Source organism: Rhipicephalus sanguineus, chromosome 2 (genome assembly GCF_013339695.2).
Source record: "Rhipicephalus sanguineus isolate Rsan-2018 chromosome 2, BIME_Rsan_1.4, whole genome shotgun sequence".
In the NCBI taxonomy this organism is placed as follows: domain Eukaryota; kingdom Metazoa; phylum Arthropoda; class Arachnida; order Ixodida; family Ixodidae; genus Rhipicephalus; species Rhipicephalus sanguineus.
The window spans coordinates 26853906-26881655 of record NC_051177.1 but is presented as its reverse complement, the minus strand read 5'-3'; the positions used below and the strand labels follow the sequence as shown (position 1 = coordinate 26881655).

General features: G+C 51.5%; 1 protein-coding gene across 1 annotated transcript; it reads left to right on the top strand.

Moving 5' to 3' along the window:
* Positions 1–25704, top strand: LOC119382588 (glutamine synthetase-like). Its single transcript, XM_037650349.2, has 6 exons — positions 1–157; positions 3435–3602; positions 5105–5254; positions 19442–19569; positions 23483–23685; positions 25264–25704. The coding sequence occupies exons 1-6, from the start codon at positions 4–6 to the stop codon at positions 25550–25552; spliced, it is 1092 nt and encodes a 363-aa protein (XP_037506277.1). The 5' UTR covers positions 1–3; the 3' UTR covers positions 25553–25704.
* Positions 25705–27750: the final 2046 nt, after the last annotated feature.

Genomic DNA, 27750 nt, shown 5'->3' with positions numbered 1-27750 from the left:
GCGATGGCAACTCCAAGACCGGACGTTTTCAAGAAATATCTGGAGCTGGAACAACCGGGCGACCAGGTGTTCTGCACGTACGTGTTCGTCGATGCCACGTTGGAGAATGTGAGATCGAAGATGAGAGTGCTCAGCTACGAACCGCTATCACCCGAAGGTACGGTGAACCTGTTTGCTTTGATGTGTAACGTCACTTTGTCCAACATCTTAACTGCAACGCAACCACCGCAGTGGTCTAGTGGGTATGGTGCTCAACTGCTGACCCGAAGGTCGCGGGATCGAATCCCGGCCGCGGCGGCCTTATTTCTATGAAGGCGAAATGCTGAAGACCCGTGTGCTTAGATTTAGGCGCACGTGAAGGAACACCAGATGGTAGAAATTTCCGGAAGCCCTCCACTACGGCGTCCCTCATAATCATATCGTGGTTTTGGGATGTAAAACCCCAACAATTATTATTTTATTATTAACCGCAACGTGGCGGTTCCAGCCCGTCTCAGAGGTGCCGAAACTTCGTTGCCTGCAAAAGTAACCTTCAATGGGCGTTTCAAAGAAACGTACGTTGGGAACACCATAGAAACTAAAGAAACGTAGCAGTTAATTATAATTTGTTGGGATTTGACGAGCCAAAACCACGTTATCATTATAAGGGGCGTCGTAGTGAAGGGCTCTGGAAATTTCTACCATCTGGTGTTTTTAACGTGCACCTAAATCCAAGTACACGGGCCTCTAGCACTCCCGCCTCCACCGAAAACGCGGCCGCCGCGACCGGGATTCGGTCCCGCGACCTGCGAAACGTAGTAGTCAGAAGTAATTGTAACAGCAAAAGCATAAAGCAAAGTAGCCAAGACGAAATCACAGGATAGCTTAGGGCTGGTGGATGCAATAACCCAAAGCCGCCAGGAGAAGTTTAATTTACTTAACGTGATAGGGTGCGTGCCCACAAACCCATGCCATGTGCTCTTCCGCATGAATCGGCGCAGTTTCACGTTTGCGGCCAGGCTGTTGAGCTTCGCTTGGCTTGAACATGCAGTACAGTCAAACCCGACTACATCTAACTCGGGTAAATCAAATTATCCTCTATGTCGAACTATTTTCGAACACGTCAGCGCTTCAATGTCATTTCATAGGAATATCTACGGATACATCGAACAAAATAGCCGCAACACTGAAACACCCAAAGAAGTTGGCTTTCCCTCACAAGAAGCTGGCCTTTTCTCGCGGAAGGGCGCATTCCCGCATGCACTGGGAAGCGCAAGCGGTGCCATGGCAGACTGTAGGCTTCGGGCGCTCGATCACTACTCACAGCTGCGCATGAAGATACTGAGGCACTGTCTACATCCGATACTGTATTTGATCGCGCGTAACTCCCCCCTGCATATATCCCGCACACCCAACTGCGAACCGCGGAAAAAACGCCAGGCCTGCGCGGAAACCGCAGCACAGTCACAGCGAAAGCTCGAAGAGCGGCATTTCTCGAGCCCGTTATACACTCTCTCGTGGCTACTAATGCAAGTACACTAGCAACGTACCCACTACGCCACAAATCATAATTTTTGTGAAGTTGGGAAGCACCCACCACGACATTACTCGTCATACTGCGGAGAAGCGAGGTACCGTCTGTAAGGCATTAGGTGCAGTTTCTTGGTGCGACGGCTGATGACGATGAAGAATTATGACTGAGCCTTTTGTAATGGGTTGGAAGCTTTAAATGGCACACTAGTTACGTAATTGGCATTGTGTGACGCCCGGTCGTTATTTCACTCTCCCACCACGCTTTATAACATACGCTAACGTGAGAAAGTGATAGAGAGAGGGAATTAACCTTATTGAGACCCTGAGCAAATGGATCATGGGAGCCTTATGGGCTTCCTTGGCAACCAATACAAGTGCGTTTGCCAGGAACCCACTACGCTATGAATCATCATAATTTTTGTGAAGTAGGGAAGTAGCCACTATGCAATTCTTCTTCATTCTGCGCAGAACCGAGTACTTGCTAAACACCTGTAAGGCATTATGTGCACTTTGTTGATGCTGTGGCTAATGACGATGAAGAATTATGGCAGAGCCCTATGTAATGGGTTGGAAGCATTCAACAACCCACTCGTTGCGCAATTCGCATTGTGCGACGCCTGGTTACAGAATTCGCGTTGTGTGACGCCTGGTTGTTATTTTAGACTTCTACAACGCTACATTACATATGTTAATGTGGTTCCTTCCCGACATGAAGCCTGTATAGGGTTCTTTTGCAAAGCAGTTTCAAGCACCGGCATGGCTTTGGGGTAGAATACTAGGGCTCCCAAGCAGAAGGCCCAGGTTAGAACACCGTTCCATCCTAAAAATTCTTTCTTATTTCGTTTTTTTCTTATTTCGAGCGATAGTGGTTACGGACACCGGCGGCGGACAACTACGGCGCCAAAAACGGCCCTTGTTGTGATCTGACAACAGCTTTCGCTGTAAAAAAATAAAATAATGAAGACATCCCCACGTATTGCCGTGAAACAGCCTTCCTTGCATTATTGGGAAGCAGTGCAGAGAAGTCAACTTGCGCACCAAAGTTCGCATTGAACATGCGGTAAATTATTTAGAAGTTTTATATCGAATTATGAGATATATCAAACTGATTTCCGCTTTTTTTGCGATTTCGATATATGCGTGTTTGATTGTATGAGACCGGCCCTCATGCTGTCGAATATAGTACAGTTTTACACGGAGCACCTCAGTTCGCAAGCCAGATAAATTACTAATATTCGGTCATGAATGCGACTACTTCTGCGAATGAACTGACATAATTCTTTACATTTTCATCATATTCTATTTTGGTTCTCAAGGAAGAGGAACATGTTGCACTCATTGACCCGTACGACGAATACCCACAGAACTGGGGCAATTGTCACGTTATGGATTGTATCTAACGGCCAGTAGCGTAGCCAAAAAATTTTTTCGGCGAGGGGGTTTAAACCGTACTTTATGTACGTTCGTGCAGGTGTTTGTATGTGCGCGTATATATATATATATATATATATATATATATATATATATATATATATATATATATATATATATATATATACATGCAAATCTGAAAGATCTTGGGGGAAACCCCCCCAAGCCCCGAAAATGTTCAATTTTGCATGTGTATATATACACGCACACATACAAACGCGCGCACGAGCATACACAAGGTATGGTTGAACAGCCGCCCCCCCCCCCCTCCCTCCCCTCGAAACACTACTGTTGTGAGCAGTTACATTTTGGACACTGAGCATCTGTGGTTTGTTTTATTGCGCACTATGCAATGGAGGCTGCACTGTGTCACTTAATAATATACTTTGTTATTGACCTTCACTTCGTTCTTGCTTAGTGATGAAATGCTTTGCATGGACTAGCTGATGTGTATTTGTAGCCTGAATCCTTTCCTCCCTCGTTTTTTCCAGAATGTCCGAAGTCCACGTTTTGTGGCAAGGGTACTGGCCAGTGGCCAGACGCGGACGTCAACTCTGAACTGTACCTGGTGCCAGTAGCTCTGTTTAGGGATCCCTTCCTCAAGGGCCGGAACAAGCTGGTTCTCTGTGAAGTTCTCAACTCGGACGATCAACCGAATGGTAAATATATTCGGCGGTTTTTCTCGTAAGCAAATTACGAAGTTCTACAAGACATGATAACGGTAAGGCATATTTTTCTGCGTTCGGCTTACTTCCCATAAGCCGGTGTCGGCACGCTCGCAGCCTGATGGAGGCGTACGATATCCCACTTGAAGTGCCACGGCTAACTTCACGATGGGCACAACATGCACAGACAAAGTGAAGGGTGTTCATGAACGAGGCATTCATAAGAGGTGTATTTTTACATGCGCGAATTCGTGCTTCTTCATATGGTGTGAAAAGCATTGAAAGTCACAGCGCACTGCCTGGTTAAAAGAATGTTCCATAGTGGCCGCCGTGGCTACCAGTGGCACCGGCTAACATTTCCAGAGCTGCACGCACAGAAATACCCAAGAACGTGCAGAGGAAAATGGCCGCCGCTGTAGCACAACTGATAGTGCGTGGCATACCTAATGTCGATGTAGTTTACAGATGCATTTAAATTACAGTCTAAACCGCATACATCGAACTCGCAAAAACAGTTTAATTGATTCGACATATCGTGTAATTCGATATAAAACCTTTAAAGACTTTACCTTATTTTAGATGCGGATTTCTGCACGCAAGCTTGCTTCACGGCACTGCTTCGTGATATTGTAAAGAAGGTGGATTCACGGAAACACGCGGGGATCTTTTGCTTTTTCTTTAGTTTTTATTATTCCGCGATTTGTAGTTAGAAGTACGGGTTATATGCAGGGGTGGGTTACACGCGAACATGTACGGTATCAACGTAAACAGCGGCTCGACTTCTTCATACGCAGCTGTACGTACTCGTCGGGCGCCTCTGTCTTCCTAATGTCGGCCTTGCTCTTCAGCATCGTATTGAGCGCGCTTCTTGAGATGCTGTACGCAACGGCGACATCACACTTCTCCGCGTTCAACTGCGTTGATGATCGCCAGCTTTGTGCAGAGCAGCAGGTTCTTCCGTTTCACGACATCCATCGCGTTAACAAAGGGAGCCGAGAATCGCGGAGAAGCGAACGGCGACCGCGCACAACGTGCCCGACGGGCGCGACGACGAGGAATCGCGGGAGGAAGCGTATGATGGCAAGCAGCAGTTTCTAGTGGCGAAGCGACAAGAAACCGCTGCTTGCCACGCCGTTCACCATCCGAAATGCGCGCCGGAAAGTCCCCTTCCGTGAGAAACAGTCAACCTCGTGTTAGGGAAAGCCAACTTTCTGAGGCGTTCCGCGCTGGCCCGTTGTTCGATGTATGAAGTGTTCCTCTATTTTTGTTCGATGTAGCCGTAGATTTTCCTATGCAGCGACGTTGAAGCATTGTCGTTTTCAGGAAATAGTTTGACATAAAGGATAATTCGATTTACCCGAGTTCGATGTAGCCGGGTTTGGCTGTAGTTCCATTTCTTTATCAAACGACACCGGTCAGCGATACGTACGAATTAGTATGTATTCATTGCAGGTTTTCGGATGAAGTTACTTAGGCGCAAATTCGTGTTCTTTCAGAGACGAACACACGCCGCCCTTGCAAAATGGCGATGGAAGCTGCGAAGGACGAAGAGCCCTGGTTCGGCATCGAGCAGGAGTACGTGCTTCTGGAAAGAAATGGCTTGCCGATCGGCTGGCCCAGTCAGCGCCACGCCTTGAAAGGCACCCGTGAGTCAGTGCTGCACTGTTCTTCTCTCCCTCTCTGCTTCTTTTTCTTCCTTTCTTTTTTTACTGAAACGATGAATAGGAAAGGCTGGCGCCCTTGGGGCGGTACCGGCTAGTATTTGCCACTTAGCAAGCGAAATAATTAAGACGAAAGCGATATTAAACTGTCGCCATATAAGTCATACAGGCGAGTTGCTTTTGACTCGTGAAGTGAAAAGGCCCCGACAAAGGGCTACACAGAATATAAAAACCGGAGATGACGCGCTAGCGCGTCGTTTTGAGTTTTTCTATTTTGTGTAGCCCTCTTATACGCGCTTTTTCAAGTCATACAATGTGACACAATATCTGTAACTCAATACGAAACCAACAGTAGATGAAACACAATTTTTCGTACCTAAGTTGGGGTAAGATAAACAGGTACATAGGTGTACATATAAAAACAGGTGTTTTGAATATCTTATAATGCCTCAGAAACACACAACGCAGGCAATTACACAGAACGTAAAGCGCACTATCGTGAGACATAATTGATCGAAAAAATAAGAAAACTTATATAAATCAATTCCTTTTTAGGAAACACTATTCTTTCTTTAGGGAAAGCTTTCTTGGCCTCTTTTTCTTCAGTTTCGCGCTTCGCTGGACAGTGGTCACGAGGAACTCCGCTGTAGCGGGAGCCGGGCCACTGTTCCAGACGTTGTCAAATTCCACCACATCTTCGCGAATCCTCCAGTTTGTCGGCTCTCGATCGGCTCCCACGCGTGCTGCTGCCTCTCTTACTGGCTCGAAATGTCGACACGGCGGAATGTTGTTGCTTTCCGAACATGCAGGAGTCTCTACACAGTTTTCCACTTGCCATAAATTTTTCATGTCCTAATTATCGTATAGACGAATGAGCTCCGTGGTGCCGTCCGTGTAATCTCGATGACTGCGGCGACTCACACCCGCTCGTTCCCACGAAACACTGTCGTGCAGGATATTAATGAGAACTAACAGACAATAATGCTATGGAAAGTATAGGGAGTGTTATTTGTAGTAATTAGAATATAAATGTGAACAAAGTAAAGTGGACGAAAAGATAACTTGCCGCCGGCAGGGACCAAACCTGCGACCTTCGAATAACGCGTCCGATGCTTTACCACTGAGCTACGGCGGCGGTCATCCTCTCGTCCACTTTATGGGGTATATATGTGCATTGAAACCTAGGAGTCTTAGTCAGCGCCGATCGCAGCCATGAGAGCGAGTGTGGAACACTCTTTTTCTGCCTGTTGGCGTCACGTAGCACGTGATCTTTTTGAGAGCTGGCAGCTGACCAATAATCCTTCGCATACTACCTGAAGGCATCAAGTCTGCCAGAACGAGACCCTCGCTATGAATGAAGGAAAGAAGGTGCCTTTTAAGGGCTCGTTTTTCTTTGATAGACACAACATTAATGAGAACTAACAGACAATAATGCCATGGAAAGTATAGGGGGTGTTATTTGTAGTAATTAGAATATAAATGTGAAGAAAGTAAAGTGGATAACTTGCCGTCGGCAGGGACCGAACCTGCGAACTTGGTCCCTGCTGGCGGCAAGTTATCTTTTCGTCCACTTTACTTTCTTCACATTTATATTCTAATTACTACAAATAACGCCCCCTATACTTTCCATGGCATTATTGTCTGTTAGTTCTCATTAATATTGCGTCTAACAAAGAAAAACGAGCCCTCAAAAGGCACCTTCTGTCGTGCAGGAATTAATTCGTGAACACTGGTGCTCCGGTTTCTTCAGGAAACCGAGCTGACAACGTGTCAGTGTCTATGAGGCAAACGCGGGAAAATGCTGCCCTGATCGGGTGCTTCTTTTTAGTGTAAAAAATTATCATACGCTTATATAATTATGGGTCCCACAATATGATAGGCTTCAGGCCGGGCCTCTCGACGCAAGACGCCATGAAGCTCATCAAAGACCAAGTCATCGATCGCAACACAAGGGACGTAAGAGCAATACTGGGACTGGACTTGGAGAGGGCATTTGACAACGTTCTCCACCACTTCGTGCTGAGTCAGATCTCGTGTCTCGGGCTTGTCAAGCGCTTCCACGACTACACGAAATCATTCCTGACAGACAGAGAGGCTATTCTCAAAATGGGCGACCTCGCTTCGGACCCGGTCAGGCTTGACTTCAGAGGGACGCCACAAGGGTCAGTCTTATCCCCGACCCTCTTTAATCTCGCCATGATCGGTCTGTCTAAAAGACTGTCCGAAGTCGACGGAATTAGCACACGATCTATGCCGACGGCATTACCATATTGTGTACTGGAGGCAGCGATGGACGAATAGAGGCGGTGCTACAGGAAGCTATTGAAGCCACGGAAAACTACCTAAAACCGACTGGTCTTCGGTGCTCATCGTCGCGGAAATCAGAACTCCTGCTGTACAGGCCGAAGCGCAGGGGCCCCAAACCGAAAGGTTGGAAGCCAGTAGAGGACGTCAGCATCACTCTTAGGACAGGGGAAGGCTGCTTCATCCCCAGGGTGGACTCTCTCCGGGTTCTGGGTATGACTATAGAATCGAACGGCTCCAATAACCTGACGGTAACGAGACCCGCCAGAAAAACGGACAATTCCATCAGACTTATAAGGAGGATTGCCAACCGGCAACAGGGACTTCTGGAAGACAATCTCGTAAGGCTGGTGCACGCCTTTGTGATGTGCCACTTTACCTACGTTGCAGCCATGCACAACTGGCAGAGAGCGGAGCGTGACATGCTCAACACGTTAATCAGGAAGGCCATCAAGAGAGCTTTTGGGCTCCCTATGTACACAAGCTCGGAGAGACTGTTTCGTCTTGGAATGCACAACACGCTGGAAGAAATTGCGGAGGCTCAGGAGAGGGCGCAATTCGCCAGGCTGTCCACCACGCGTTCCGGTAGGAACATTCTGCGGGAGTTGGGGACTCCAGCGACGGAAATCGAGTCTCGCTTCTGCAGCATTCCTCGTGAACAGCGAGGACGAATCACCGTTGTCCCCATCCCGCGAAACGTCCACCCCGAGCATAACGAGGGTAGGAGACGGGCCAGGGCAAAGGCTCTTTTAGAAAGGGCTCACGATCAGGCCGGGGACTGTTGCTTCGTCGACGCGGCCCGGTGTCCCGAGGGGAAGGCGTATGTGGCAGTGAGCATCAACCACGAGGGGATAATCACAAACTCGACGACGGTCCGGACGACGGCAGCCGAAATAGCGGAGCAATCTGCGATTGCGTTGGCCTTGCTGGACAACAAGAGGTCCACGATTTACAGCGACTCGAGATCAGCGATTAGAGCATTTGCCAAGGGCACCATCTAGGAACCGGCCTTGCGGATCCTCCGGGACAAGAACATCGAGCCACACACACTCGTCTGGTTGCCAGCTCACATGGGACAGATCAAGGGAGCCCCGCCCAATCTCAATGAGTCGGCCCACATAGCTGCGCGAGGACTAGTAGACCGCGTATAGCTACCGGAGGGCGCGCTGAGGTTTTGGAGAATCGGGACCCTCCCACCTCGTATCACTAAATCACCAAACATTTTTACCTGGGGCGGAGACAGTACCCTCCACCACACAGAAAATTAAGCAGACCACAGGCTCTGACACTCAGGCTACTTCAGGTCGGGGCGTACCCTAACCCCGCGCTATTGCACAAGATCTATCCTGAAATACAGCCAACTAGTGCATGTTCATTATGCGCAGATATCGCTAATCTCGAACATATGCTCTGGCGGTGCCCAGCGTTACACGGCGGCGAAGTCATCACGCCGTCAAAATGGGAAGATGCTATTACAAGCTCCGGACTCGAAGCACAACTATGGGCAGTCCAACGGGCCCGCAACGCAGCAGAGAGACTTGGTCTTTCTGTTCCGACGTGGGAGCGGCCCGCAACGTGCTAGGGGGCGTTCCGAGGGACCGAAATAAAGTTTATTAATCCATCCATTGTGGTAGCCTCGATGCTCACCGGAGCCGAAGACTACCGCGGGTTCAGGCTTAGCGAGCCACAGGGCCGCGTCTACCGTCGCCTGCTTACGTTTAGCGCACCGCTCCGCACGCGCTCAACTAGCAAAGGCGTTGAGCGCCGCGCAGCATAAACACAGTGTTCGAGCTAACATACACACACAAACACTTTATTTGCCTTCGGCGGCACCCCAACACACACACAGTACACGTCCGCCCCCGGGGCACGGGGAAGCAAAGGGCTTCCCGCGCGGACGATACACCAAGGGGTTCCGCGAAGCACGTCGCAGCTCGCAATGGCGAGCTTTGACACGCCGCTCGGGAAAAGGTCCCTCGCGGCTATGCTGCGCACCCTCGCGATGACCACTGGGCCTGGTCGCGAGGGCTAGGGCAATCTCCGTACGCGTGGGCCTCCGGCAAGTGCGACTCGGCGTGGTACGACCGCGCGCGAGCACTAGGCACCGCTCTTTGGCTTCACGTACGAACCGGAGCTAACACTGAGGTAAACACGCCTGCAAGGATGCCGAGGCACCCAGGCAGGCTACAGCCCAGCGATTCCCAAAGGGGACGTTGGACCGGAAGGAAAATGCGTGCTTACCCAGCGGCGTCCGGGGAGGGAGAGAGTTCGTTCCGGCCTGCACGCGCGTCTGTCCCGCCGAATTTCGCGGCTCTCAGACCGCGCGCAGCGCCACCATGAGTGTCGGCGCGTAGCGCAAGATGGCGCCGCTTGCCGGCGCGGGAGAACGGGAGAGGGAAAGGATTCGCAGAACGGCGAAATGCCCGCGCAATGGCTTCGGGCGCGCCTCGGATCCCCACATCCTCCTCTCCTTAAATCACCCTATACCGGTCTGCAAAGGCAGCCGGTCGTCGCCCATGCATGCAAAGGCGTTATGCAATGAGCAACAGCTAACCTCAGCCCAGGCCCACAACTGCTGCTAATTACTCTACAAATAAAAAAGGAAAAAAAATAATGACACAATACACTTGAAATACACTATACTATACAATATGGTGCTACGGAAGGGGGTAAAAGAAATTAAGGCGAGTGTTCGTGATGCTCACACGGGAGAGCGTCCACGGCGCGGAGGAGAGGCGGTGCGTAATGTTGCCGGCCAGAGTGCGAGGCAAGAGGCCTGTTTGATGTCCGCATGCCCGGAACGGGCTCACCTTCGGCTCGTCGATCTAGTCGACGACAGACCCGCAAGTCCGACGAACGCCGCTTCGGTGGTGGTTCGGAGGTCTCGAATTCCAGGCTGGATGACCAAAGACCTCGCTGGGACAGCGAGGTCTGCTGTAATCTTGACGCCAAACCAAATTGGCTGCAAGGCGTCCCGGCGTCGGCAGCGAGCCGGGCGCAGCTGCCAGGTCAGCTAGCCTCGCGCAGCAGCCGTGAGGCAGACGGCAGCTAGGCTTCTCGACGACGGCCGAGACAAGGACACAGCCGGGCGGTCCGCCTGACGTCAGCGGGTTCCCGAACACCTCCAGGGTCCACGGCGATAGGGTGAAGGTGGTTTCCTATGGTGTCGTCACCACGCCGCACACTTCCAGGGCACGCACAGATCCACCACGCACGTACACACACACACGCTCACACAGCTCCGAAGACGGGCATCTCCCAACGCGCCACACGATGGAAGGCGCGTAGCGTCCTCCGTACCTCTCCCCCCCGCATAAGCACCAGTATGCACGACCCCTTCCGCAGGCAAAAGAAAAAAAAACACAGCGAAAAGCAAACAAAACAAAATGACACTCCATACGCGGAAAATACGAAAAAAAAAACACATCAAGTATAAACATGAACACTCAAACAAACAAAAATAGCAGCAAACTGGGCGGGGCCCACTTCTTTGCGAGCACAGGCCGTAAAGAAGTTAGGCAACTGAGGCTAGATAGCAATGTGAGGGCCTTCGGTTGCGGAAATAAGTCCGCCGTCCGGCGCGAAATCACTAAGGTGACCGCTTCCTCAGATTATACCGGTGCGTGGTCCGAATGCGGTCCGCCGTCCCGGGTGTGCCCCGTTGCTTGCGCGCAGTGCCACTGGGCGCTGGCGGGAGCTCGTCAGACCTCGACGCAAAGGCTTTCAGGTCTGCGATGTGGGCACGGCTGAGTTTTCCCGAAAGGGGATCTTTCAGCAAGTACGCGAGCGGAGTCCAAGCTTTCTCCACTCGGTACGGACCAAGCCACTTAGGAGCGAGCGAGGCTGAGAACCCCTTGCTCGCGTCGCTAAGAGCGTGGTTGCGCTTCAGGACAAGATCACCTACCTTAAATGAAAGATGGCGATGTTTCCGGTCATACTCGGCCTTCTGCGCAGCCCTGGCCGATGCCAAACTCTGCCTTGCTCTACTGAGAGCTCGACAAAGCCTGTCCCGAAGCTTTGATGCGTAAGCAGAACAGTCTGCTGGTGCTTCCTCGTCTCCGAGCTGGCATTGCATGACACTAGTCACCGGATTTGCCAACTCCCTTCCGAAGTTGAGGAAAGCGGGAGAGAAACCAGTAGAGCGACTCTCGGAGGTTCGGATTGCAAACGCGAGCTCACTCACATGGTCTGCCCAGTCTTTTTGACTTTCGGCAAAGGCCGCCAACATCGGTTTGAGCGTACGATTGGTTCGCTCCGTCAAATTGGACTGGGGATGGTAGGGTGAAGTGGTGCAGTGATTAATTCCTAGGGAACGGCACGTATCACCAAACACCCGAGCGGTGAAATACGACGCATTGTCAGTAATCAGCCTTTCCGGAAAGCCGAACCGGCAAAACACTTCCTGTAGCTTCTCGAGCACCGCTCGCGCTGTCACCTTCCGAAGAGGGAACAACTCTACCCACTTCGAAAAATGATCCACGACTACCATCAGATGTATGAACCCCTGCTTGCTTCTGGGGAACGGCCCCATTAGATCGCAGGTGGCCACTTGCCACGGACGCTCACTGACAATCGGTTTCATCAGGCCGGGCGGCTTGCCACCCCTTGATTTCACCGCTTGACAGACATGGCAGGAACGGCAATAGCGGAAAATGTCACGCTTCATGCCAAGCCAGGTCACAGTCTTGCTCAGTTTTGCAAAAACTTTGGAGCCACTCAGGTGACCGGCCATGGGTTCGTCGTGAGAGGATCGCAACAGTGCGGCTCTCAGACTTTTGGGCATAACCACCTTAAACGGGTCCACGGACTCCTCATCGGTGGCTATGTATTTCAGCAGGAGCCCGTCATGGTCCAGCAAGTATGTATCCGCGGGGGACCCAGCGACACACGCCGGTTCCCGTCCCCCTGCGCCCGCCGCACTACCAGCAGCGTCACGGCGCTCCGTCTCCATGAGACCGTCGCTCAACTCGCGACAAAACGGATCATCTTGCTGAGCCTTCAGTAGCTCTTGCCTGCTGAAAGCGATTCCCATTCTCCCAAAGGGGAGCCTGGTATCGTTCCCACTCAGGACTGCAGCCATCGCTGCCGCTTGCGTCGGCGTCATGGGTTCGCTTACGTGTTGCTCACCCTCTCGCCCGCGTCGCGGCGCGCTGCTTGCCTGGCTCGCGGAAAGGGTTCGCTCGTCGGCGCACTCACCCTTCTCTCCGCTCGGCGGCTCGGCCGCCGTTTCGCCCCCGACGCTTGCTTGCGCAAAGGCACCGCTTGCGGCTGTCGCACCAGAATCCAGGCTCCCGGTAGACACTGGGGCACGGGATAGCGCGTCAGCTACCACGTTAGTGCTCCCCTTCCGATACTGCACTGAAAAGTCATAATGCTGTATTAGGAGAGCCCAGCGCGCCAGCCTGCCCGCAGGCTCACGGAGCCGCATCAGCCAGCTTAGCGCGCTGTGATCTGTTTGCACCACGAACTTCGTCCCATCCAGGTAGACGTCAAACTTTCGCAGTGCAAACACGATGGCGAGACACTCCCTCTCAGTCACGGAATAATTCTTCTCCGCGGGTATCAGCGAGCGGCTGGCAAAGGCCAGCGGCTGCAACACGCCATCGTATTCCTGTAGGAGAACTGCTCCTAATCCCAGATCACTCGCGTCAGTCTGGACAACAAACGGTCTGGTCAGGTCGGGGAGCTTGAGCTGCGCTGTCTCCGCAATGGCGCTAGACAGACGGCAAAACGCCTCTTGCTGCTCAGGTCCCCATCGCCACACCGCAGACTTACCCAAGAGCTTGGTCAAGGGCGCCTGCACTCGAGCACAGGACGAAATGAACGACCGGTAAAAGTTGGCCATTCCAAGAAAGCGGCGCAGGCCGCGTACGTCCTTGGGCACGGGGAAATCGAGGATTGCTCGAAGTTTCTCCCGGTCTGGCTCAATGGAGCCTTCGCCCAGCGTAAACCCAAGTAACTGAACTCGAGTCTGTGCTAATTGGGCTTTCGCGGGATTTAACGTCATCCCGGCAGCCCTCACCCTCCCGAGCACATCGGCAACATGAGCCAAGTGCTCTTCGAAGGTTTGTGAATAAATCACGATGTCGTCGAGGTAGCACATGCAGTATGACCACTTTGCTTCCCCGAGGACGCGGTCCATGAGCCTCTGAAAAGTCGCAGGAGCATTACAAAGACCAAAGGGCATACGAGTGAACTCAAACAACCCTCTGTGGGAGGTGAACGCGGTCTTGCACCGGTCACGCTCATCCATCCGGACCTGTAGGTAACCTTTGCAGGCATCTAACGTGGTGAAGTACCGCGCAGTGCCGAGGTTTCCTACGATGGAGCTAATCGTGGGGAGCGGATAGGCATCCTTACGAGTCACTCCGTTCAGACGGCGGTAGTCTACGCACAGGCGATGACTGCCATCTTTCTTGGGCACCAACACAATTGGAGACGCCCAGGCGCTGGACGAACGGCGAACAATGCCAGCTGAAAGCATATCGTCCAGCAAGCCGTCAATAACCTGCCTCTTGGCCAGGCTGACGGGCCTGGGGTTACACTTCAAAGGAAGCGCGTCGCCACTTTCGATCGCGTGGCTCACCAACTCAGTACAGCCCGGCTGATCGGTGAAGAGCTCGTCGTACTCGCGTAACAGTGCCGACAAACGAGCCTTCTGTGTATCATCCAAATGAGTCGCACAGGCGGTCAAAGGATGCGGAGCCTCCTCGTGTCGTGCCGCTCGATCCCGATGGGGATTTTGAGCCGACGAGCGCATAGCGCAGGGGCCTGCCCCCGAACTTTGCACGCGACACGGTTCCGACGCCTCTACTGCACAGGCAGTTGCATACGCCGGCGGGCTGATGAACGGCTTGAGCTGGGAAAAAGGTCCGTCGCGATAGCCGCCATTCGCAATGTCCACAACGATACCGGTTTTTAGGAGGAAGTCCCGACCGAGAATCACAGGAACACTGAGCCCTGGAAGATGAACGAAACGCGTGCGTCTCCTTCGATCTCCCCATGTGACAGTCAACCTTGCGGCGCCAGCCGACTGGGCCACGCCTTTCGCGAGGGTGAATGTCGTTCGGCTGTCCCGCAAGCGCACCGAGTGCTTCCGCAAGTGGGACAAAACCTGTTCGCCAAACAACGAAGCGCTCGCGCCCGTGTCTAGCAACGCCGAAAATTCGCGGCCGGCAATAATGACCGAAATAAACGGCGCGTGCGCACCAGCAAGACTGCTTGCCCGGTACGCGGAGGGGAGAAGCAAGGGTTCGGCCTGTTCGGCCGCTCGTGCCTTCACGAACGACCCGCGCCCCCGTTTCCCTGCCTCACAGGAGGCCTAGATACGGGACACTCCCTCGCTATGTGCCCTCGCTCGCGGCAGCGGAAGCAGCGCATTCCGTCTCGGGAAAGGGAAGATGCGCCGTCGCGGCCCCTCTCCCGAGGAGGAGCCGCCTCTAGCGGCAGGGGTCGGTTCGCCTGTTGATCAGAGGATCTGTTATGACGAGTGTCACCCTCGTCGATGCGCTGGGCCGGATAGCGTCCCTGCTCGCGCGCGTCGAGTTGCGGTGCAGCACAGGCTGCTGCGCGCCTCGCGTACGCGTAGGGATCTAGAGCGCGATCGCTCAGCTCCCAACTGTGCCCGCTTCTAGCGGGAGCCGCAAAGGCAGCTCCGGGGGGCTGTTGCCGTTGGGGAAAGGGCACGGCCCCTCCCCACGCGCAGCGCGGTTCAAGGGCCACGCTGGCTGGCGGTGGCGGGCGATAGGCGCGCGCGGCGAGAATGTCGCCTTGAATGCGCTTCGCCTCGGCGGCCAATTCCTCTAAATCTCGGAAGCGGCTGCCGCGCAGGTACGCCGAAAAGGTCGGATGTGCCTGCCTGATCACCCGTTCGACGCGCTCCTCGTTCGAGGCTCTGGGCTCAGCGATAGAGAAAAGGTCTTCCATCGCGCGTACGTACTCCTGAAGCGACTCATCAGGAGCTTGCGTGCGGAGCTCGAGCTCGCGCCGCATCCTACTCTCGTAGTCAGCGGGTAAGAATTCGCGCAGGAAGGCCGCGCGGAACTCATCGAGGGTTGCTGCTCGGTGGCCTGAAAGCCGATACCACCTCGCCGCCGTATCAGTCAGTGCAGCCGGGACGACGCGTCCGAGCACCTCCTGATCATCCAAACCCAATGCTCTCTGATAACGTGACAGAGAGTCAAGGTAATCTCGGGCGCTGCGCAGATCACCGTATCCGCTGTAAGTTGGCACAGGCAATATAACAGCGGGGTGAGCGCGTTTCGGAACGGCCGAAAGCGTTTGTACAGCTCCCGAGAGCGCTTGGATCATTTGAGCGGCATTTTGCAGCAGCGTCTGTGCACCCGCTTCAAAGGAAGCTGTCGGTGCGTTAGCGGCGCGGTCGAGCGATGGGGAACTGTCTCCGAGCTCGATAAGGGGCGCGGCTTCAAAAGGGATACCGGCCGGCGTCGCGCCACTCTCGGGGAGCGCCTGTCGTTGTTCACAGCCGCCGCTTGGGGCAGCCTCTCGTGAAATGGCTAAGCCGCTTGCGGCTAGCGGTACAGACGCGCGCTCGAAGTGAGCTTGGCTGCTTGCTTGCATAGCAACCAGCGGGCAAAAGTCGGTGGCGGCTGAGGCCGCGTTTCCGACCTGCGCTCCGTAAGCTCCGTTGGGAGCCGATTGGGAGCGATGTGACATGGAACTGCCGTGCATTCCAAAGGGAGCAGTAGCGGTCCATTTTGCCCGTGTGCACTGTTCGGGTTGGGCAATGGCCCCGTTCCCACAACACGCTACATCTCCACTGGGAGCTGGTACATAGCGCCTCGCGTCATCCCCACTGGGGGTTGTGACAGGGGAGGGTGCTGGATTCTGCCCGAAGGGGGCACTGGCCCTGTTCTCGAGCAAAGCGGTATCTGCTAAAAACGACAGCGGACAAAACTCACGCCTAGCAGACATAACGCGGGTAACACGGCGAGCCTGATACGCAAAGGCGTGGTGACTCGACTAAGTCTAATCAAAGGCTTAATGAGCTTTTGATACCGCGTTGGGCGCCAGTGTGGTAGCCTCGATGCTCACCGGAGCCGAAGACTACCGCGGGTTCAGGCTTAGCGAGCCACAGGGCCGCGTCTACCGTCGCCTGCTTACGTTTAGCGCACCGCTCCGCACGCGCTCAACTAGCAAAGGCGTTGAGCGCCGCGCAGCATAAACACAGTGTTCGAGCTAACATACACACACAAACACTTTATTTGCCTTCGGCGGCACCCCAACACACCACAGTACACGTCCGCCCCCGGGCACGGGGAAGCAAAGGGCTTCCCGCGCGGACGATACACCAAGGGTTCCGCGAAGCACGTCGCAGCTCGCAATGGCGAGCTTTGACACGCCGCTCGGGAAAAGGTCCCTCGCGGCTATGCTGCGCACTCCTCGCGATGACCACTGGGCCTGGGTCGCGAGGGCTAGGGCAATCTCCGTACGCGTGGGCCTCCGGCAAGTGCGACTCGGCGTGGTACGACCGCGCGCGAGCACTAGGCACCGCTCTTTGGCTTCACGTACGAACCGGAGCTAACACTGAGGTAAACACGCCTGCAAGGATGCCGAGGCACCCAGGCAGGCTACAGCCCAGCGATTCCCAAAGGGGACGTTGGACCGGAAGGAAAATGCGTGCTTACCCAGCGGCGTCCGGGGAGGGAGAGAGTTCGTTCCGGCCTGCACGCGCGTCTGTCCCGCCGAATTTCGCGGCTCTCAGACCGCGCGCAGCGCCACCATGAGTGTCGGCGCGTAGCGCAAGATGGCGCGCTTGCCGGCGCGGGAGAACGGGAGAGGGAAGGATTCGCAGAACGGCGAAATGCCCGCGCAATGGCTTCGGGCGCGCCTCGGATCCCCACATCCTCCTCTCCTTAAATCACCCTATACCGGTCTGCAAAGGCAGCCGGTCGTCTTGACACGCCGCTCGGGAAAAGGTCCCTCGCGGCTATGCTGCGCGCCCTCGCGATGACCACTGGGCCTGGTCGCGAGGGCTAGGGCAATCTCCGTACGCGTGGGCCTCCGGCAAGTGCGACTCGGCGTGGTACGACCGCGCGCGAGCACTAGGCACCGCTCTTTGGCTTCACGTACGAACCGGAGCTAACACTGAGGTAAACACGCCTGCAAGGATGCCGAGGCACCCAGGCAGGCTACAGCCCAGCGATTCCCAAAGGGGACGTTGGACCGGAAGGAAAATGCGTGCTTACCCAGCGGCGTCCGGGGAGGGAGAGAGTTCGTTCCGGCCTGCACGCGCGTCTGTCCCGCCGAATTTCGCGGCTCTCAGACCGCGCGCAGCGCCACCATGAGTGTCGGCGCGTAGCGCAAGATGGCGCCGCTTGCCGGCGCGGGAGAACGGGAGAGGGAAAGGATTCGCAGAACGGCGAAATGCCCGCGCAATGGCTTCGGGCGCGCCTCGGATCCCCACACCATATAAAACCATATAAGCAATAATTATATACAGAGTAATAATGCTTCAATGAAAGGGCATTTGTGTCACTTATAATAAACAAGCAGTAATTCGGCCATTACATTGTTATCTTTACTATATTGAGAAAACAGTCACTAGTTGTGAACATCTCGTTTTAATCCAAAGGTGCCTCATCATACTCGGTGCGGTGCAGGGGCGTAGCCAGAAATTTTTTCCGGGGGGGGTTCAACCATACTTTATGTATGTTCGTGCGTGCGTTTGTATGTGCGCGTGTATATATACGCCAGAAAAACCGAAAAATTTCGGGGGGGGGGGGGGTTGAACCCCCCCCCCCCCCTGGCTACGCCCCTGGTGCGGTGTCACACCGTTTTCTATATTTAGATGGGAGCCACCGGGATAATGCCGTTTCGTATAGGGTGTATTGTCCACGTTGTAAAAATAAAAATAAATGAAATTAATTTCAGTTGCTGATGTGTGTCGAACTTGTAAAAGCTGCCTCACAGCATTACCATTAATTTACTGCTGACCCACTGCCTCACAACATTACCATTAATTTACTGCTGACCCGAAGGTCCCGAGATCTAATCCCGGCCACGGCGGCCACATTTTCGGTGGAGGCGAAAATGCTGGAGGCCCGTGTGCTTAGATTTAGGTGCACATTAAGGAACCCCAAGTGGCCGAAATTCCCGGAGAGGCTAAAGTACGGAGTCTCTCATAATTATATCGTGGTTTTCGGACGTTAAACCCCAACGATATTATTATACATATATTAATATATTATATAATATTATCATATATTATTATTATTATTATTATTTCTCTCTCTCTCGTTTGCTCTCTGTTGTTCTATGCTTTGTGTTATGCATTATTTATATGAAGCCTTTATGTTCCCTCATTCGGGAGTGCAGGTGGTCATCGCGTTCATTAAAGTGGTTGATTGATTGATTGATTGATTGATTGATTGATTGATTGAGTGATTGATTGATTGATTGATTGATTGATTGATTGATTGATTGATTGATTGATTGATTGATGAGACTGCAAATGTTGGCACGCAACGCGTCGGCACGCTCCTCGGTAAATAATTATTGGTCAATGGTCAAAACATGATAACATATGAAAAAGCCTTCCCGGAGTCAGTTTCCAGCTTTTCTCTAGTTCCATCCTTTCATTCTTCACGACAAGGAATATGGCATGCTTGTTACTGAGTATAATTTTTTATGAGAAAGTCTTGCATGCTTGTGGATAAGCTTTTAACGGGCAGAGACAGTGCAACATTGTCGTTTTAAGTACGATAAATAGTGACATGCAATATTATGTCATGTTTCTTCATTCACGTTCAGCTTCTCCGGGGAAAAATTCGAATGGAAAGACTGTGACAACTTTCTGGTCTTTTTTTTGCTTTTTTACTTTTTTGTAACAACGCATTTTCCTTGCAGAGGAATACTTCTGCGCGGTGGGCGCTGAGAACATTGCCGGCCGGCAAGTTGCGGATGCACACGTCAAAGCGTGTTCATACGCCGGCGTCAAGCTTTATGGCTCCAACGGCGAAGCCGTCATCTCTCAGGTATGAAACAATCGTTTTATCGATTTGTTTAGCAGCGAAGCTGTTTAAGCTAGAGGTTAGGCCGTTCGGTGTGCGTAGAAAAAACTCGCCGAGCAAGGACGTCACCATGCGTCACCTAGCAACGCGTTGGAGGAAGAAAATTAGGAGGAGAGAATAGCGGAGGAGGGGGAGAAGAACTAAATAAAACAATGTAACACTTCTAGGGTACCCGGATACCCATGGTCCTAAGGCGAGTGTCGTAATCACTAAGCTATCCAGGGACGCTAGCAGAACAAGCGTGTGTGGGAACCATATGATTGCGTTGCTGTGGGCGACAGACCGCGAAAAAGATGGAAAGATAATGAAAGAGAGAAAGAAAGAAAGACGAACAGAGAGAAAGAAAAACACAGAGAAAAAGAAAGAAAGAAAAAGAGATAGAAATAGAGAGAAAGAGAGAGAGAGTGAGGGAGCGTCAACTTGACTTTTCTAAACTTAACTGCCCCTCTCTACGCTCATGTGGCTATATCTAGGCTTAACTGGCTATCTATTGGCAAGGCTTGGCTGGTATGCTAAGGAAGGCCGCCCAGTTGCGCTGTTCCTTTAGGCTTGGCACCACCAGTGCGAAGCTGCCCTAATGTCTCTCTTTGCCTTTCTTTTTTAATGCGAAGCTTCTCTTACGAACCTTTGGCACTTGGAGCGTTTCTATCTATCTATCTATAGCCGCCTACGTCTGGGTGCTCTCATGATCGCCTCCTTAACTTGGTGTAGACCAAAACTGGCATGGGAGGGTAAGTGGATATCACAAATATGACTGTCGGGTCATGACATGAATAACGTGAAAATCCCGTCGCGTACGTCGTCAAACCCTTTCCTCCAGAAACGTGTGGCACATACCCGTTTACCACGGGGCGCGGTGTACGGGTATGCGCCACAGGTGAATGACAGTTTATATGTACCCAGGAACGGCGAGAATAGACATTGGGAATTTAAATTCGAGAGCGTTAAGAAAAACTGACATCGGCAGCGTTGACCCGACGAATGGGAAGAATAAAAATTAAGATCCCAGCAGAAATAGAACCCAAGCATTCTGCGTGGCAATCAGGCATTCTACCACAGAGCCACGCCAGGTCTACAAACTGGCTTAGAAAAAACAGCCTATGCAGGCGTAATTTCGGTGCAACGTCAATTGTGGTTGTGGTGCTGGCTATCTAATTTTACAAGAAAGCAATAAACACTACATATGTACTCACACGATACAGGCGTCATATCAGATTAACGTCTGTGGTTCCAGTGTTGGCTCTGCTTTGATAGCAGTCTCATTACAATTATATTCATATGATTCAGCAAGCTATATTGCAGCACTGCTCGACCCCGGTGGAATAGGTTAACGAAATTTACGCATGATATTCATATGAATGCACCATAAAGTGCACTTAGTTTCGATAATACTGACGTATGTGCTCTAACGTGAGGGCTGACGCTACGTCGCGCCATAAGTTACCCTTTAAACGCCAGTGTTGTCGACGTGTCTGATAAGCCCACGATGTGCACACAGCTACTACACTTACAAAAACATGTCGATCCACCTCGTAAAGAAGTACTCGCTGACTGCTTCGCATGGAACCGATACCAACAACGCGGGGGATCTGCGGAATTTTTTTTTCTTTTTGGGAGCTTCTCTTTGCACACATTATCCCCCCCCTCCCCTTTTCAAGAAGGTAGCCATGTACTGTCCTTCTTACGGAGTTGTAAATGTCGTCCACTACCATCATACTACCACGCAGATTGTGCATCGGCTACATATACGAAAAAATACTTATTACAACTCCAGCATCGGATGGCTGTTGGCCCAACGCAATACGGTGCTGCTTGTCAGCTTATACAATTCAAGACACGACAGGTGGCTAAACATTTGTCGTTTGATTCGTGCTTATCTGCTACACAGGGCACTATAGTGAAACAAGCAGACAACACGGAGATAATGACTTCATAGCACAAAGCAGGTGCCACCGCACACACATGCCACCACAGCTGCGGCTCGCAACATCACCGTGGCGTAAGCTGCGTGTCGCATTGCAACGCTTGTGAACAGCGGAATGTCATACAGTTGTGACAGCTGTTATCGAAATATAGCGCAGCATTGCCTGTCTTGATGGAGAACATCGCGAGACAGCTGGACTTCTTTTTCGTCATGCCATTCACAAAGCAACTATCCTCATTTCGTACTCTCGCGCCTAAATGTTGTGTACAGCTGCCCACTTTTTTTTTAACCTGAACGCGCGAGCGTCGACCGCCGAGTCGATAAGCGCCGTATAGTGTAGCACAGCGGCGAAATGAACGAGAATACGCGCGTGCGCGCGATGAGTACTCCTGTGCAGCTGTCTTCTTCTAGGCTGTTCCGGGAACCGGACACCACCCCCGCTTCTTTTGAGCACTGTTATCGCCAACCATTTTTTTTTCTTTTCTGAAAGCTGTCATCAAGTTATAAAGAAAAGGTCAAGTGGTTGCGCCTGAGATGGATGGGATCTGATATGGAACCGCTGATTATACTTGCGTATCAGCATTCCTTTTTTTTTTTCCTGTGGTTCACGCAGCGCTTTTCTGAGGCAGCAAACATATCTGCCACGGCGAGCCAAAAACAGGACAAAAAAGCAAGGAAAAGAAAACAGGCGGGGTTGGGTCCGTTACGTATAACAGCCTGGCAGACGAAAATGGGCGGCTATACCGCCGTGGTATAGCTTAGAGACTGTAACATGTCGCGCTGCGAAGTTCGAGGACGCGGGTTCGATTCCCGACCATCGATGAAGGCCAAATGAAAGCACCCGTTTACTTAGATTTAGGTGCACGTTAAAGAACCCCAGGTGGTCAAACTTGATTATGAGGCACGCCCTGGTGGGGGCGCGTGCCTCATATAATCGTATCGTTGTTTTGGCACGAGGAACCTCAGAATATAGCAGTTTTAAGCGAAGCTTGAATGAGTTGCAGATTTCGGTGGCGGCGGTATAGTTCGCGAGAAACCCGGAGCTGGCAAGTTTACAGAAATGCGGGTGTACACAAATATAGGCCCTCGTAGGTGTGCCGGTCACACGCGTATTTGTACGCGCCGTGTTCCAATAGGTGGTGGTCTCTCGATCGCGCGCCTGTCGGTGATCGGCCGTTTCTGATATGGCAATCTGATCTTTTATCGAGGTCGCTTGTCATTTCCCGTTGCCAAATTTCATTGTTGCATTTCATTGTTTCACGCGTGACCGTCGTTTTTGCCTGTAGCAACAGAAGTGTTGCGCTTCTAAGCAGGTTTGTGAAGGTCCGATTGCCGGCATGGAAGAAGGAAAAAGTTACGAGGGAGCATAGCGCAATGAGAAAGAAAGAAAGAAAGAAAGAAAGAAAGAAAGAAAGAAAGAAAGAAAGAAAGAAAGAAAGAAAGAAAGAAAGAAAGAAAGAAAGAAAGAAGTCAGGTACGCACACGCCAAGCTTTGCTTGACCCCCTTTTTCCGATAAGGGAAGGGCTACTAACGTTTTATGCAAATTGTAACACGTCGGCTGTCGCCCCAGTACCTGGTTGAAAGTGGACCGTGAGCTGCTGTCACATTTATTAATAATAATAACCGTTGGGGTTTTACCTCCCGAAACGACGGTATGATTGCGAAGGACGGTGTGGTGGAGGACTCCGGAAATTTTGACGATCTGGTGTTCTTTAACATGCACCTAAATCTAGGTACACGGGCCTCGAGCGTTTCGCCTCCATCTAAATGCGTCCACGGCCGGGATTCGATCCCGCGACCTTCGGGTCAGCCATCGATGTCACATTTATTCCGTTTCGTTTGGTTTTTACACAAACTTTTTCGGGAATATTCATTTCCTACAATTACGGAGAATTTCTATTTTCTAATGAGATAACTAATTAGGCGTACGCGCTGTGGTCTCGTTCGATCAGTGGGAGTATCAGATCGGGCCTTTGCCGGGTGTGGAGGCGGGCGACCACCTCTGGATATCCCGCTACATTCTACAGCGAGTGGCCGAGGACTTCGACGTCGTAGTCAGCTTCGAGCCACGGCCGTTCAAGAGCTCCGAAGTGCCGGGTGGCGCGGGTCACATCAACTTCAGCACCAAGTCATCACGAGGCGAAGGAGGCCTCGAGTAAGTCGTGTTTTCAATTGATGTTGGGTAGTTATAGTGAAAAGTCGCACGTTCCCTTATGCATTTGCCCAAGACAACTCGATTGGAAGGCAAAAGCCATCGTAGTCTTCTTTTCTTCTCAGTCGATTCACTTGATTCCCCCCCCCCCCCCCCGGCTTTCTGCACCCAACGTTTTGCACTGCCTCCGGGATCGGAGGCATTGGAAGCCTTCTGCCCCTCACGTGGTTCTGCAATGCCTCAGGGATCGGCACACCTTTGACCATGCGATGACGTAATAAATTTTGGCGACCTATGACGTCATCACGTGATGATTTTTTGCATCACTCGTGTTGACGCCGACGGTCACTTTTCGCGTTTATAATTGTTTATAAATGCTGTTATTATTGTTTTGAGATGTAACCACCCAAACAAGTATGCAATAGCGAAGGCGAGAATGTATCAAGGAAAAGTAAAAAGCTGTCGTTTAAGGTATGTAGGCAGTAAGTTACGATGTTTGTTAACATAGCTATTGTCTTGGAAATACTGTGTGTCATGAATTTTACGTGCTTAGTCCATGGAAGATTTTCCTGAAACTGAACTCCTAGAAATTTGTATTGCGTCACGCGCTCTATTTGTTCAGATCGAAATGTAACAGCATCATGCAATATCACCAGTTTATTAAAGCGTGAAATATCACAAACTTCGTTTTACTGACGCTGCATTCTCGCTATCTATCGTGGTTTAGTTTACCATCTTGTTTATCTCTTGATTAACTGAACCATTTGTTCAATCATTCATCTGGGAGAGATTAGGGTATTGAAAAATGCTGCAGCATAAGAAAAGAAAAACGCGCGGACGGAACAAGATAACAAGCACGGACACTGAGTCGTCTTGTTCCGTCCGCTTGTCTTTTTTTTTTCGCTGCAGTATTTTTCAATTATGTGCCAACAAGGCCAAACCGCCACTTCAATCAAGATTGAAGGGGTCATGAACCACGTTTCACGGTAATCATCGAATGACCTCACTATCGGAGTTTGTTGCCTCACGAATCGACTGCTGCGAACATTTCTCGAATTCGTGAAGAACGAGCGGAGTTACCGGGGTTTGTCGCGCGATTTAAGCGTTTTGTCTCTTCTCTCGTCCCGACGAGCGCACTGGAAGATGCACGCTAGAAAGAAGTTATATCAGCACGTGTCATGACCTTGAGCGAGCGTGATGCAAAGCGATCGAATTCTGCCGTTGCTATTTGCGCGCGAGTGTGGCTCACTGTGTAACGTTAGCAGACTGTGCAGCGCTGCGCCGACACGTGGCGGCACCCCGTGACAAGAAGCGCATCTGATCAAAATGCGCCACGGCCGCCTGGATCATCGGCGCACGGCGCGCACTTCATCTATGTCGGCTATTGGCCGATATATATATATATATATATATATATATATATATATATATATATATATATATATATGCAGGATGTGTTTTCTCATCAAGCCTGACGAGTGGTTCACGAACCCTTTGAGGGATATGAGATATGTTGGAGGGAACTTAAGTACACTCTGGCGATAAAATACGAATGCCTTTCCTTTTTTCTTTCTCTTGCAGTTGGATCAACAAGGCTATCACCAAGCTGGAACTCAATCACGAGCTCCACCTGGCAGCATACGATCCCAGAAAAGAGAAGTCCAACGAAGAGCGGCTGAAAGGCAATCTGCTGGCTACACCCCAACGCGAGTTTTCTGCTGGCGTCGCCAGCAAGACGGTGTGCGTGCGCGTGCCCCGACAGACTCAGGTAGCTGGTCGAGGATTTTTAGAAGACCGCCGGCCAGGCGCAAACGTGGAGCCTTACCGAGCCATGCAAGCTCTCGTTCAAACCCTCTGTTTGGCGAAATAACGCTTCCTCAACATTCGCTCGCGCATACATACTGCTGGGCACATACCGTATTTACTCGAATCCAGGCCGGCCCCGATTCTAAGCCGACCCCCGAAATTCGCAAGGCCAGAAAAGAAAAAAACCTATTCATTGTACTCGAATCTAAGCCGACCCCCCCATTTTCGCACATCGTTTTTTCGAAAAAAACATCGGCTTAGATTCGAGTAAATACGGTATATATAAAGCTTTCGACTATTATGGTGAAACAATCAGATTTTCTCATCGAAGGTGGCACCCGCGTAGGAAGTGTGGCGCACAGCGCTGTGTAGATCGAACATAAGCTCGTCGGCGCTAAGAGGGCTTTGGTCTTCCAATAGGGTCGTTCACGTAAGCCTGATTAACCCTGTTAAGCTTGCACAGTGACGTCATAATACATTGGCTTGCTCCGCTAATGCGATCCCTTCGCCTGCCACATGCTATTGAAAGCAGCCTGAAGAAACGCGCGGAACGCTCGTCTTTTCTTATGAGCAGCGCTGTCATGTCCCACTATATATAGGCCCACGACATGCACAGTTTCTCGCATGACATCAGGCAATGCCGATGGCGCCGTGTCCGGAATCTCACGAGCAGCCTTAATATCAAATAAAATGTTCTTCAATCTTCATACTTGCTAAGTGTCATTCTTTCACGTGCAAACAGTGTGCGATGGTGTTCTTACAAAATTTGAAGCAGTGTGTGATTATTTTCTTTCTATTTCTGTCATTCTCCCGCTCCGCCTCCTCCCTTCCCCACACTTCTAACCAATGTTCAGATGCTCCGGTGTTCTCCACGCGCTGGATAGTTGTGGTGTGGTCAGCAGGCTTTCCCGTTCCCGGTCAATTACTCTATCGCACTTATCCAGCAGTCTCCGCAATGACGATAGTTTTACTTGATTGTGACCTCGTTTTGCTTCGACGTTCACAAGTGCTGGTATCACAAGCGTATCAAGAGGGTTCCCTTGACGTCCCGATGAAACTACCCCACCGACCACCTCCCCCTTTACACGTGAAGACACTTCGGGGCTGCCCAGGACCTGGGCCCGTATTCACAAAAATGTCTTACACTAACATTTCGTAAGAGAATAATTCAGCCAATTACGATGCGGGACGTATCATTAGCGAAGCCGGTTGACCAATGGGAAGACGCACTTACGAAAGAGAAGTTTCGTGAATTTGGCCCCTGCTCCTGTGCTGTGTTCTTTACAAATAATTATTTTTATTGCCATAAAGACTTGCCCTTAGGGCATATTTCTGGATGTGTATATCTGTATTATATGTGCGCTGCAATGCCTGCGTTGTGTATGAATTTAATTATTCACGACTTACACGCGTTTCTCGCTCCTCTATGTGGATTTGTGCAGCCTGAGCAAGCGCAGTCTAAATATAAAAAAAAAATTTGCTCAGCTTGCACTAAGTCGCGCAAGGCTGGGTCACAGCAGAGCTGGTGGAGACCCAGTCCTCACCCCACTTCCTTTTCCCACCACCTTGCTGTACTATACTATACTAACTATACTATACTATACTATACTATACTATACTATACTTACTAACTATACTATTACATATTCCATGCTCTGCTAGCGTGCGTGGATATCCGAGCGGTTACGACGCTCGCCTTCGGATCGTGAGTACGCGGGTTCGATTACCGCCTCGCCAAGAAATTCTTTCTTGATATTTTCTCCTTTCTTTCTTTCTGTCTTTTTCCTGTTATTTCTCTCTATCTGTACTCATTTTCTCGCCCACCAGGGTTATTGCATCCTACGCCGGAAAAATTGGCGCACGTGTTCTGAGAGCGAAGTAGAAGAGGAAGAAGAGGACGATGATGAAGAAGAGGGATGAGTAGAGCGACAGACTAGGTAGAGTCTCTATTCCGGGACCCCATTGGTTGAAGCCGCCGCCCTGGCTCTCTGTACCAAGGCCTGTTGGGCCTGAAGGTCTGAGCAGCCGAGCAGGGCCGCCTCCCAGTCCTCTCGGGTAGGGTTCGGGTGAGGAGTAAGGGCTGAGTTGTTTTGACAGGCCCACACCATGTGGTAGGTGTCCGCCACCTCCCCACAGTGCTGGCACTGTCCTGTGACCGTAGGGTCGAAATGTTTTATGATTGCAGGACATAACATTGTGTTAGTCTGGAGTCTTAACAGGATGCGCTCATCTGCTTTCTTCAACCCCCTTGCAGGAGAAGGG